The sequence below is a fragment of the Cricetulus griseus genome, assembly GCF_003668045.3.
Source record: "Cricetulus griseus strain 17A/GY chromosome 1 unlocalized genomic scaffold, alternate assembly CriGri-PICRH-1.0 chr1_0, whole genome shotgun sequence".
In the NCBI taxonomy this organism is placed as follows: Eukaryota; Metazoa; Chordata; class Mammalia; order Rodentia; family Cricetidae; genus Cricetulus; species Cricetulus griseus.
Genome location: NW_023276806.1, coordinates 199,103,071 through 199,116,120, shown reverse-complemented (window position 1 = coordinate 199,116,120; position 13,050 = coordinate 199,103,071). Strand labels below are relative to the sequence as shown.

At 40.7% G+C, this 13,050-nt stretch overlaps 1 protein-coding gene across 1 annotated transcript in view; it reads left to right on the top strand.

Annotated features, from left to right (window-relative positions):
- Positions 1-13,050, top strand: part of Snd1 (staphylococcal nuclease and tudor domain containing 1) — a 399,500-nt gene that overhangs the window by 200,228 nt on the left and 186,222 nt on the right. The window contains exon 13 of the mRNA XM_027391329.2: positions 12,565-12,675. Within this exon, the coding sequence (XP_027247130.1) occupies positions 12,565-12,675 (111 nt within the window). The remainder of the gene's footprint in view (positions 1-12,564; positions 12,676-13,050) is intronic.

The following is a 13,050-nucleotide window of genomic DNA, read 5'->3' as shown; positions in this document are numbered from 1 at the left end:
GATTGACAAAATTATAAGGTTGACAATGTGTAATAAATGTATACTTAATGAGTAATTATCAGTAAGTCCTGGTTCATGTTTTTAAAAAATAAACAATAATAGTATGTGATCTAGGTGTTTTATAGGCATTTAGATACACTTTCTCATTTTAGGGGTGTGGAAACTAGCACAAGCTTAAGCACATGGAGGGAGAGAAAGTGGGCGTCAGAGCCCCGGTCCCCTGCTTCACAGTCTTGATGGAATGAGCCCAGAGTGTTGTGTGAGCGGGGTAGAAAGCACAACATGGGCTTGGTGACTGAAGCACAGGCGTCCCCAGAGACCACTTTATCCCTGAGATTTCCTGTTCACCATGTGGGTCTGTTTTCTCTCTTCCATGTTTGTATTAGACTGCCCTTTAAAAGCAAAACAGTCTGCAACATTGTAAAATGTCTTTCAGAAAGTTGGTTTCTTGCAAGGATTTAGAAAACAAATGAAATAAGCAAAACTGCAATCTAATAACTTTTCTGTGCCCACAGCTATGGAATTGTTTTAACTGGTAAGGAGTGTGCAGCCTGTGATTTGCTTATCCATTAAGCGTGTGAGTGTAGTTGGGGCATAATTTTTGCTTATAAACTTACCAGCAACAGACCTCCTTCACATTTACCCTATTTGATGCTTCTCAACTCCTATAACTGACCCTTTGTATGAATATATAGTAGGCTTTCTTTTTTACTTTAAAATATTCCCCTTTTATATATTCTTTAATATGGCTGCATTGCACTTACATTCTTTACCAAGAGTAGAGTCCTCAAAGCCATCTTCCTTTATTGCTATCTTTTTCCATTTGCTTTTTACTTAGCTGAGTGGCTGGAACAATCTTTGTAGGATAGTTGAGGACCTGCATAGAGTTTCCCCAGTTTAGATGGAAGGATACAGAGGAGACAGGATAACAGTAGGCTAGTGATTAAGTGTTGCCTCTCAGCAAAGGACTGAAGATGAAGTGCTGCCCAGCTACCTGCCCTAGATCCTAAAACTGCAGCAGAGTTGGGTGATTCACTGGAGCTGAAAAAGCACTGCTGGGCCTTGTCATCTGCTTCTCATCCTGGGCCTAAGCTCCCTTGTGTCATGATAGAGGAAAGTGTGGCCCATGTAGTTCATACTGTTTACTTATTTGTACTAAGGCAGTGGTTCTCAACCTTCCTGATGCTGCAACTTTTTTATACACTTCCTAATTTGTGTTGACTCCCAATGGTGAAGTTATTTTTGCTTTTACTTCATAACTGTCATGAATCGTAATATAAATGTCTATGTTTTCCAACAGTCTTAGACAACCACTGTGAAAGGGTCGATTGACCCTCGAAGGTTTGCCACCCTCAGGTTGAGAACCACTGTACTAAGGATTGAGCCTTGGGGCCTCATTAATGCTAGACAAACCCTTTACTGATTTGCAACATCTCCAGCCCCTACCTCCCAAACTATTTTAAAATGGAGGTTCACTAGTTTACTCAGGCTAGTGAGGAACTTGTCATCTTCCTGCATTAGCATTCAAGTAATAAGTATCTGAGATAATGACCATGTTTTGTTTTGTTTGGTTTGGTTTTAAATCTTAGAAATGGGTTTTCATGATGTCAGAGTTTGTTACATCTGTTAAGATGGTTCTGGATGCAAACAACAGTATCAATTGCAACTGTCCTAAGAAAGGAGTTAGTTATGTGGGAGAATTATGGGAAGATAGAACCTAAGACTAGAGTAGATGGAGCAGCAATCACCAGAACACCAAGAAGCAGGAAGTGCTATGATTGCTTTAACTAGAAGGGACAAAGCACCCTTACCACCTCTACTGGAGGCCAGCAGCAAGATGACATTGTAAAATTCTAACAGTCCCTTCTATCTGTTGCTGTCAAAACAGTCTGCCAGGGGTAAGAGCAAGGGTGTTCACGATGATCATCTACCATGGATGTGAGCCACTGAGACTATGGAAGTGAGCCACATTAAAGCAAGATGACATTCAGTAGCTTTCAAACACATACTTCAACCCTCCTCACTTTAATGACTTGAGGCAGGAGTGGCATATAGTGATCAGCAAAAGAAAGCACTTGCTGAACAAGCTCAGGGAAGAGTCTCCATGATCACTCAGTGAGAGAAGAATGTTTTCACCTCATAGTAAGCCCACACGCATCACACTGCATTTTTCTTTAAAGCAATCCCAACTCCCTATGGTTCCTGACCAAGTGTTCTATCACTAAGTACACTGATCTACTGTGAAATATTGCTTCTCAGTGGATAGAGAAGCAGAGAAACTAAGAGATGAAAGAAACATTGCTATGCTTCCATGGACTGTTCTGCTTTGTGTTGGAATATATATTGAGGGTAAAAGAGAAGTCATTGGTCATTTTCAAATCATTCATTCCTCATATAGGCCCCCTGAATCTCCAGTTGGCAGGCAAATTATTGTAATTAAATTACAATTAAATTTTAGCGAGTTTATTAGTATTAGGGTGGTCAAATTTATAATCTGATGTGAATAGATTATTTTTAATGTGCCAATATATTTTTAATACATTTTGGTCATCTTAGATAATTCATGGGCACATCATATTTATTCCTGTTTCATAGAATTTTAAAAGGACAGCAGTATAATAAAAGGAAATAGTTTGAGACAAAGAGGGTTCTGAGATGCCCATTGTGATGGTGTCTGTCTCTGTTTTTCCCTTAAACTACTCGTTTACAATTTTTCTGAGTTTTATCTCTGGATCTGTCTTCATCTCTATATGGAAGCATTTGGATTAGTTTATCTCTGTGGACTCCTTTTGCTCAAAAATTCTATGACTCAGTCGGTTATTACTTTGTTTTCATCTGACAGCCTATGGAACCCCCAGGGAACTCAGTGAGTGAAATCAATCTGCTAGCCAATAAATATTTATTGAGTGCCTACTAAGTGTGTGACTCTTCATAGACCAGTAGGGAATACAATCTAGGTTATATGACAAGATTCATACAGCAAGAAAGACAAGAAGACATAGCAACGACAGATAAGTGTTAAATGCATGTGCCACTACAGGCCACAAGGGCTGGGTGCCAGGCCTGGGAGTAGCCCAGAAGGGCCCTGCAGGAAAGAACACAGAAAGGACGAAGGGGCTTCCTGGAGAAGGGCTAGAGAGGCCAGTGAAGGACTGTAGAATAATAGTCTCTTGCCATCATGTGTGGCACTGTTTCCCAAGAAAGACACTAGATTTAGAATTGAAAAATTTGGCTTCTGGTTGCTGCTCTGCCACTTACAGTAGGGTATCACACTGTGAGTATAAAAGGATTTCCTTTTTTGGGGAAACAACAGGCATGTCTGCCTCAGTACTGATAGAAAGATTAGGTAAGATATTACGTGTAACCTGTAGTAGGTCCCCCACAGTAGCTCCTGTTGCTACAACAATCTTTCAGTGAATATATGGAAGCTGTGTCATCAGACATGGATAGATTTTTGGATAGGGGCTTGGCAGGTCTTTGTCATACTAAAATGCTGCCTTTCTATTTGCAGCCTTTTGGGTATGCCTTGACTCTATTGCTCATAGAGGTGCCACAGGTTTCTACTTTGTGTCCTCTACTTGTGCCCTCAGAATTGTGTGGTAATCAAATGAGATGTGACTGTAAATTATTTAGAATAGGACTCAGTAAAGATCAGTCTCCCTAGGCTCCCCCAATCCTTTATGCTCTCTCCTCGACTCCTCTCCTCTTCCATATTTCCTGTTGTTCCCATCCCCATACCCCTGGTTGAGTTCTCTGCCTCATACCTTCTTGTCCGTCCCCAACATCATTTCAGATGTAAGAAATTCATGCTTGTCTCTACATTAAAACCCTCTAAGCACATGTTTGATGGTGGTGGCGGCGGTGAGTTTGAGAATGAGGATTACTTGTCATCTAACTGCTTTGAAACGATTGAGCTGGCACTGTTAAGGATTATTTCTCACTGCACCAAAAACAGGCAGGGGGTGCCATGTAAACCATAAAAGGGACAGTAGAGATCTTACCTAGGGTGATGAGAAAGAGCTGAGAAAATGACAGAAAGAAAGCATGGAGGTTTGAGTCCAGAGATTTTCTTCTGGAATCAGAGCAATGGCAAGCCTATGTTTCTGCAGTTGGAAGGAGGAGGTGATTTGGTACAATTCAGCAGAGTTTTTAATCTAGGAAAGTGCATTTTATTTTTGAAATGCTGAGTTTTACGTGATAATGAATCACACAAATTCACATGTCCTGCAAATAGTTGGAAATGTGAATGCATGGAATATTTAGCAATGAGTAGACCAATTTGGCTGGGTGGGAAGCACGTGCTTGCTTTTTTTTTTTTTAACTAGATTTGGGGACTGGTGAGATGGCTCCGCAGTTAAGAGCATCTGCAACTCTTCCAGAGGAACCCCAATTCTGTTTCCAGAACCTACTTGAGGTGGCTCACAACCACCTAATAATTGTAGCTCTAGGCACCCACAGTCATGTGCACATGCCCACGCATAGGCATACATATGTACATATAATGATTTTAAAAGGCATTCCCCCCACGGGATGACCATGGTGGTCACTGTCATATTTTCTCTGTCATAGAGAAAGATTCAGACAAGCCAATGCTTTGTTACTCATTCATTTAAATGAGTTTTCTTGACAGTGCTGGTTAGAGATTGGGAAAATGCTAGCTGTTTGAAGGTTGGTGTTATCTTATCACTACTTAATTAAGGCCCTCCTCAAACTTGAGCCATTGTTGTCATTGTCCTCACTTCCTCAGGTGTTTGGCCAACTTGGAAGTGCCCTGGTATTTGGAAAGGAACTGGCATAATGAGTAGAGTACTAATTTTACTTGTCTCATAAACCATGATATTACTAAATAAATGAGACTATCAGATATGAGGTAGCAATAAGATTATAGCACTGCAGAGATCCCGGGGGGGGGGGGCAGAATAAAATTGTCTGTTTACTGAGCAGAACTATTTGCTCTTCCCCTCTTTTGCTAAACCACTTCAGCCCTTATTTTCAGAAGTATCCTCTCCACTAGCCAGATTTATGTAATTGGCTTAGGTGTTTAATTCTACTGCTCCCAGTCATATTTTTTATCCTGTTTCCCCATCAGTTGTTCTTTCATGAAATCAAGGTGAGTATGCCTACCTTGGTGGTAGGACATGCATGGAATAGGTAGGAAGTGTGGCTCATAGATGAGTTAGCATTTAAAATTAGCTACTTGGAAGAGTAAAGGTGAAGCAACATCTCTTTATCACTCGATTTTTAAAAGCTGAGACCCTAGATCTCTTTGCTTTTATTTCTTATCTTCTCAGTGTGAAGAATGCTATTGAAACTCAGCGGAGCATGGCCTCTGAGGCTGGGGTATTGATTACTGCTCAAATTTAAGCCTAGTTTTAAAGTTTAATCATTATTAAGTGATTAATATATTGAACTTTTAGTTACCATTCAGTCCTTTCCTTTAAGTTTTACTAAAATATATTACAAAGGCATTTCTTTGTGGGTTGCTTTATTCTAAATATGCACCCACTTGTGTTTGCCTTAAGGAAAATATTCTCCTTTTGTAATCTCCATGGACACTTCAGCGACTGATAAAATGCAGATGGTTTTTAAGTGGAAAATGTTAAGCTCAGAGGAGCTAGATAAAAATCTGGGAGCCTGGAGCAGCACAGAGTTATCTGTTATCCGCTTCAGATGGAGAGTGAAAGGGATGGGCCCACAGAGGTGTGAGCTATTATTCCCCTGCCCATTCTTAAGATCTTTATCCATTTAACCCAGGCTCTATTGATCACGTTAACTATTTTAGTTTGCTCTACTTCTAAGGCTTCAAATCATCAAGTCACACAATGTGTGAGTGAGGGAAGTGTATGTATGCATATAGGAAAAGTTTTTCCTTTATGCTCCCTGTTGAATATGCATTAACTTTGACTGTGATGATAACCAGATGGGTGAATGCATCATGTCTAATCAGGTAACTCATGAAGTAAGCATTCTTGAGAAACTCTGTCTTTTCATAATTTGTGTCTCAAAGGTTAGTGGTGGTTGGTGCTTGAGGAGAAATATAAACAATTTCGTCTGAAGGCACTAGGAGCTCAGAGGAAGCATATCTGCTCAGGGATAGCCCGACTTGAAGTATCAAGGCCCAGTAGGAGATTATAGCATTTGCAGCAGGGCAGAGTCTTTGTCAGGTCCACACTTCCATGTAGGAAGGTGTCTCAGATCCAAAGCCTTGCCAGCAACTCAGTAGGAGGAGACAGCAGTGATCCAAGGTTGGCTCTGTTGAGAAGGATGGCTCCTGTAGAGAAGCACACTAAAGATAAGCCCCTTACTGGAAAGAAGGAGGAACGCTGTGGATGTCCCCATGTTTTTGTGTTGGTGATGCTTCTCCAAGAAGAGGATGCCAAGAAGGACCAGGTCTGCATGAAACTTCAAGTCTCTTCTGGGGGAGAATGGAAGGAGGCCGTGAGAGGCTGTGGGACCATACTACAAATCAAACCCTTCTGTGGGAAAGAGAGGGAAAGAAGGAAGGCTGGATACTGGGAGTCTAAACTGTGAGGCAGTTCTAAGGAGAATTGTCTCAGATCTGATAGTGAATCTTTGTCGAGGTTTGAATGTATCCTTGTAAATTTACTTGTTGAGAATCTATTTCCCAACACAACAGTGTTGCCATATAGGACCTAGTAAGATGTGATTGAACCCTGAGACCAGAGCCATTGTGAATAGACTGCCGTAGTTTTCCTGCAACAGGCTAGTTATCACCAGAGTGGAATCTGAAATGCTCACTTAGCACTATATTCATATTCAGCATGAAGGACCTCAGTCAGACACAAGCATCATGCTTAGGCTTCTTAGCTTCCCAGAGCCAAATAACTGTCTCTTCTTTGTAAATTGTCCAGTCTTGGGCATTCTGTTCTAGCTGACTAAGAGAATCCTCAAATCCAAATTAAGTGTCAGAGTCTCATGTCTTTCAGTAGTGGGGTTGGCTTAATGTCTCTGCTGGGCTATTTATTGTTGGGTGATAGGAAACATAGCCTTGGCTGAAAAGGAAAAAAAAAAGAAAGCTTAAGGGGGGGAGGGGGGAGAGTGGTAGATTTCAGAACACAGCAGTTGGGTTGTCAGTCAGTTATACTTCCAAGAGATCCAAGAGCCATGTTATTTTCATGACTGCCATGCATGGTTTTCCATAAATGTGTGTACAAATGCAGATTGTTTAAGTGTGGGCTCCTGGGATAAATGCTAATCACAGAGCTAGGATTAAAAGATATACAAGATAAGCCTGAAACACATCAAGTTAGAAGAAAGGAAATGTTCAAACACTGATAGGGGACCTGTCCAAAGGGCATTAGAGCCATCATCTCCTTATTTGCATGCTGGGAATAATTTCATACAAAAACAAAGAACAATAGCAGCAGATTTTACTCTGTCAGATGAGATCCTATGAGTTCACACTAAGAAAACTAAATCAAGGAATAACTTGGGAGTTTGGTGAGGGATGAAATTGTATAATACACAGTGCTTCTTCACAAACTGCCAACTACTACGGAGAGGAAGAGTAATTTTACAGTAGAAATGCCTGGCAGATACTATTCTAACCAAGTTATCAAATATACCATTACCAGTGTGTTATCTACCGACCTGTCTCATTACAAAGGAACAGACAAGACAAAACAACGAGCCTATCTATCTCTTTCAAAAATGCTGATTGTACATGGTATGGTGGCACACACCTTTAATCTCAGGTCTTGGGAGCAGATGCAGGCATCTCTGTGAGCTCCTGTCCAGCTAAAGAAAACACAGAGAGACTGTCTCCAAACAACAAACTCAGTTCTGTGTTGTCAAAGAAAAGACAAAGATGGTTCCATTTTAAAGAGATAGAGAACCTTAACCGAGTACCTGATTCTGAATTACAATGCCCCTCTTTACCTACAGTATCCTCTACTCATGGTCAATGTCAGTCCAAAATTATTACACATAAAGATTCAGGAATAATCGTTTCTAAGTTTACATCAGGCACTGTTCTGAGTCATGAAACCTACCATCCTGTGCTATGCTGCTGACCATTCTGCCCACACTGTGTGTGCTGTCCCCGTGTGCATTCTTGGCATACTTACTCTGCTGCCCCGTGCACACTCTGTGCACACTGTTTATGTTATCCCCCGTTTGTCATTTAGTAGGCATCTTAGGTTTTTTAGTTGAATGTTATGATATTGCCACATGTTTGCCTTCAAGTAATTATTATTTTGACTTATTGGGTCCTGCAAATCACAATAGCAGTGATGCCAGCAATTCAGATATATGCAAGAAATGCTCTTTTGAGACACTCTCGCACTGTAGGCCAGGCTGATTTCAAACTGGGCAGTCTTCTGTCTCGGTCTCCCAAAGTCTTGAGGTTACAAGTTCTTCTTTTAAAGTAAAACAAGTGAAACATAAAGTAGTATTTTGAGACAGCACATTTGTGTAATTTTTAAAAAATTTTTATATAATTTTATGTGCATTGGTATGAGGGTGCCAAAACCCCTGGAACTGGAGTTGTGAGCTGCCTGTTATAATCAACTGCTAAGTGGTCGTTAAGTTGTATTGTTTGGGGAATAATGTTGAGGAAAATGTCACTTCATGTTAACAAACACAACCTTCTGTGCTTGTGGATATTTTCATCAGAGGTTGGTTGAATTCCACACATGTGGAACCATGAATACAGAGGACTAGCTGCTTCTTAGCTTCAGTGCTGTCTTTAGTTTCAGGCATCCACTGATGATCTAAGAACATATCTCCCATGCATGCCCAAGAAATAATATTGTAAGTCCTTTTCTTTGTAAGTATCCCATTAGGACAGTTAGTTTGTGGATATGTCTATTAATATCTTAATTTTGCTGTCCTGTGAATGTGGGAAAATAACATGATTTCTAGGAATTACACATTCAAGTATTGGGAGATGATAGTAAACAGATTAGGCCTTGCTTTCAAGTTGTTCAGGGAGAGCAATCTTTTTTTGTATAGTATATGCAACTTTTCTGGAACTCCACGGGCTTACAAAAGTATACATATATATTGTGAAGAAATCCAAACAATTGTAGACAGTTATCTTACTCATTAATGTATTTTTTCTATTGCTTTAAATATTGAGGTTTTGGAAGAAAATGGGAAAGGTAATCAAAATATGTTTAAATGCTTAGAGCTTCCTGAGTTAAAATTTCACTTTTTAAATTACTTCTCTTTCATGGGCTTAATGTACCTTTGTCCATGTTATAGGAATTGATGGTTTGAAACTGTCTTCTGAAGGGAAGTTAGGCTTCTATAAGCTGCTCGATGGGTGATGAAGATGAAAAGGAAGATGAAAGCCTGCTTGTGACCCCCCCCCCCCCCCCGCCCATGTGTTTTCTATGAACACCTGATCCTCCATTACGCCAACAGTTCATGTTTGATAGAGCCCTTAATTTTTCCTTTAGTTTAGAAAAGCATTTCAATCCCAGCCCTTTCTGGCCCATACACAGAGAGATGATGTAATATTAGACAGCCAAGGTTTGTGTTTGGTCTCATTTATATGATGGGTGTGAATCAGCCATCATGCCAGACATGTAATTGTAGAATTACTCACACACACACACACACACACACACACACACACAGAGAGAGAGAGAGAGAGAGAGAGAGAGAGAGAGAGAGAGAGAGAGAGAGAGGGGGGGGGTAATGTCACAGAATATGGTTTAATGTTTTCTTTTTATTTACTTGGACACCTGGTCAATGTGCTCATGTTAGGTCTAAGCCATGTTTTACCAGGAGAATCATCTTCTGGCCTTTTGTTAGCATCGAGAAGAAATAACTAGACTGTCCAGTGCTAAGTCTAGGCTAATTCTGTCTTTGCTGTCTGCCATTCTTTTTTCCAGTTGTGGTCTCAGATAATGGAAAAGAGACAGAAAACATAGAGAAAGACTATAAAACCTCTTGTTCCTTTTTTATTCCCCCTGTGCTAGGCAAACTTGGCTGGGGAAATCCTTTTAGAATTCCAGCACTATATTTACAAAATGACTAGGAGATTTTCTTATGCTTTAAAGACTATCTCAATTTTCTGGATGTTTTGAAACAAACTATCTTGCTGTAATTTTCCCACTTTAAAAATATCATTTTATTCTAAATAAGCTAATTCCACAAAATACATCATAGAAACATACATGCATGCATGCATACATACATATATACATAGCACATCACTCTCCAGCTTGTGCACAGGGCCATGCTGGGAAGGGAGGTATAAAGATGTAAAGATGGCCAGGAGCCTTGCACACTCAGAGCACATTGTCTGACATGGCAGACAGACAGTGAGTTAGTAGTTGCACTACTATAGCATGTTTTCTGATGCTTTATCACCAGAAAAGAAGTACATGTGACTCTCACATGTATGGAATGTAGTAAATACTCCAGTAATGAGATTGTTATTATTTCCTGTGTTTTTACTCTCCTATTGCTAAGCACTGGTAACTGTTCCTTCAGGGAAAATCTGTAATTAGGAAAAGAAGCTAAGAGCTGCTGAGCTTTAAGGGGAGGGGGAAGGAAAGTAGTGGACAGGTTATGGAGTGAATTAGGAATCTAAGGCCTGAGGAAGTCATGTGGCCAACTTAAATTGGTTTACGAACATTTGCTGATGGATGAGGAGGGCAGGGATGATAAATAGGGAAGGGTTGTGCACATGGTCTCTATTGGCCTGGCAGGTACTCACTAGTTCTGGAAATTAATTTGAGTGCATTAATAGGACTAGATCATTACACACTTGCACTGTTTTGCTTCCTTTTCTCCAGACTTTAATATTGAAACCTGTTTTTATGAAAATTTTCTTGCTTGCTCTGCCATTCCAGCTTTCTCCTCTAGACCTCATGCATCGCCTGTAAAATGTCAGTGCTCAGTAATTCAAAATGCAGTAACAAATTTTTTTTTATTCTCTTGGCATTTAAATCCACCAAGACATCATAACCTGTCAAAAGTAGAGTTGTCTTGCAAGCCACTCCCTGGCCTTCTAATTTGATGGCCACTCTCTTGCCCTAGCAGGGCTCCTTAGTTAAAGTCCTCGCCATGAATCAACATCACCATCTGCTGATTTGGGGCTGTTGCTTTCTCTGTGCTTCCAAACACAACTCTGTGATAATGACAGCATTTGCCAGCGCGTTTATGCAGTGAGTCAGGAGACGGGGTGGCCAGCAGAGCAGCCTCTTTGTGGGAGTGGATTCTAAGAAGTGCTAATTCCATGGTGGTTTGGAGATATTAATATCGTGCTGGCAGTAGGTAAACAGGCAGCAGAGAGGCATACAATGAGAACAGAACCAGCCACAGCATCTTCCCTCCTTACTCTACCATCATAGATTTGTGCTTCTTCTTGGTAAGTCTGTTCTCCTAGGTTATATGAATAGATCCTCCCATGGTTTAAACATGCACAGATACTGCTTAGTCCCCACACTATCCATCACTTTCTGAGGCTCCCCAGTGTGTTAAGAGTTAACTACATTTTCAAGCTGCACTGAATCATAGCATATGGCACAGTAGCCTATTGCTTACTGTACCCTCTCCCTAAAGGGCAGCGAACCAGATGGTGTGAGTGGGGCCTTTGGTGTAATTATGACAGACACAAAGAAAGACATAACCACCACTCTCCCTCAATAATATCATGTCTCTTACTTTCCAACATTTGATTTTGTTAATTTCTAATTTTTTTGTTTATTTTATTATTTTATTTTATTTCATTTGGCTCTTCGTATCATTGTTCTCTTTCCAGGTTGGGGAGAATCCATGCAAAAGAGCTTCATTAGTCATTTGAGTGCAATTTCCCCTGCACTATTCTCAGGATAGTAGTTGGACACAGTTCACAGGGGCATGTCTCATTCTGTAGTGGGCACAGTGTGTGAGACTTACTTGAAGGTGGATTTTCAACTGAGGTCTGTCATCACTTGAAATGTTGTCCCAAAACTTGTTATCTCAAGTTTTAGTGCTCTTTTCTTCCTCTCCTTTCTTCCCCCCAGCCCCCACCTGGTTTTCTTCTACCAGAATGCCTATTTTCTGCCTTTCCCTCTCCCCAGTTCATTTTTGGCTCTTCTCCAAGACTTCTTAAGGTGGAAGATCTACTATTGGGAGCTGTGAGAAGAGAAGCAGCATGTTCCACCAGTGTTTGTAACACTGTGGAAGTATAGTCAGGCATCCTCTACCTTTTTGTATAGGCCAGAAAAGAGACCAAGAAATGTAGGTCGTGCTTGTATATGCTCATTTTTTTTTTTCATCTTGTGTGCCTGATATTTTAGAGCATATTTTCTCGAGGGTAGTAGCTTGTTTATAACATTCTGTAAATAGCCCAGCCTAATGTGGGCTTCTTACAGATACTTTCTGCTGGTTTTGTATATGGGTTGTTGTAGATCTGATACTACTAACAAGAAAACTGTAAACATTCTCTTTTCATTCCAGCTTAGCAGCCTACTGGTCTTAACATGGTCTTAGCTCAGCCTCTCCCTCCCTTGCCAGAATACCTTGTAACCTCCAGGTGTTACTGTTTCTGTTCACTGAGCCCTATGTGCAGTCCCAGTGTTTACTGACCTGTCTTTTCTGTTGCAGAAACATTGCTGAGGCTCTTGTCAGCAAAGGTCTAGCCACAGTCATCAGATACCGGCAGGATGATGACCAGAGATCCTCACACTATGATGAGCTGCTGGCCGCAGAGGCCAGGTAAGTGGAGAAATTACTAGCTATATTGAGACCTATAGCAACACTTTTTTTTGTGTCACTCTTGTGCCTCTGCCTGAGCAGAATAGATTGGAAACAATATTCAGATAGAGTCTGAATCATTTCTATATTCTAGTTTTCCCCAGTGGAAAACAAGAAAGGCATTGACCTTGATTATACTTAAGCCTCCATCCACCCCCTACCTCCCAATGGATAGTATATAGTATGTGGCCACTCTGGGTTGGCATTATAAAATGAAGGCTGGATGAGAGTGGACATCTCATGTCTAACAGTCATGTATGATGATCTTCACCATTCCTGGGACTATCAGGGAAGCCCTGCTTATGTGTATACATTTGGCTCTGGGCTTTCCTTCAG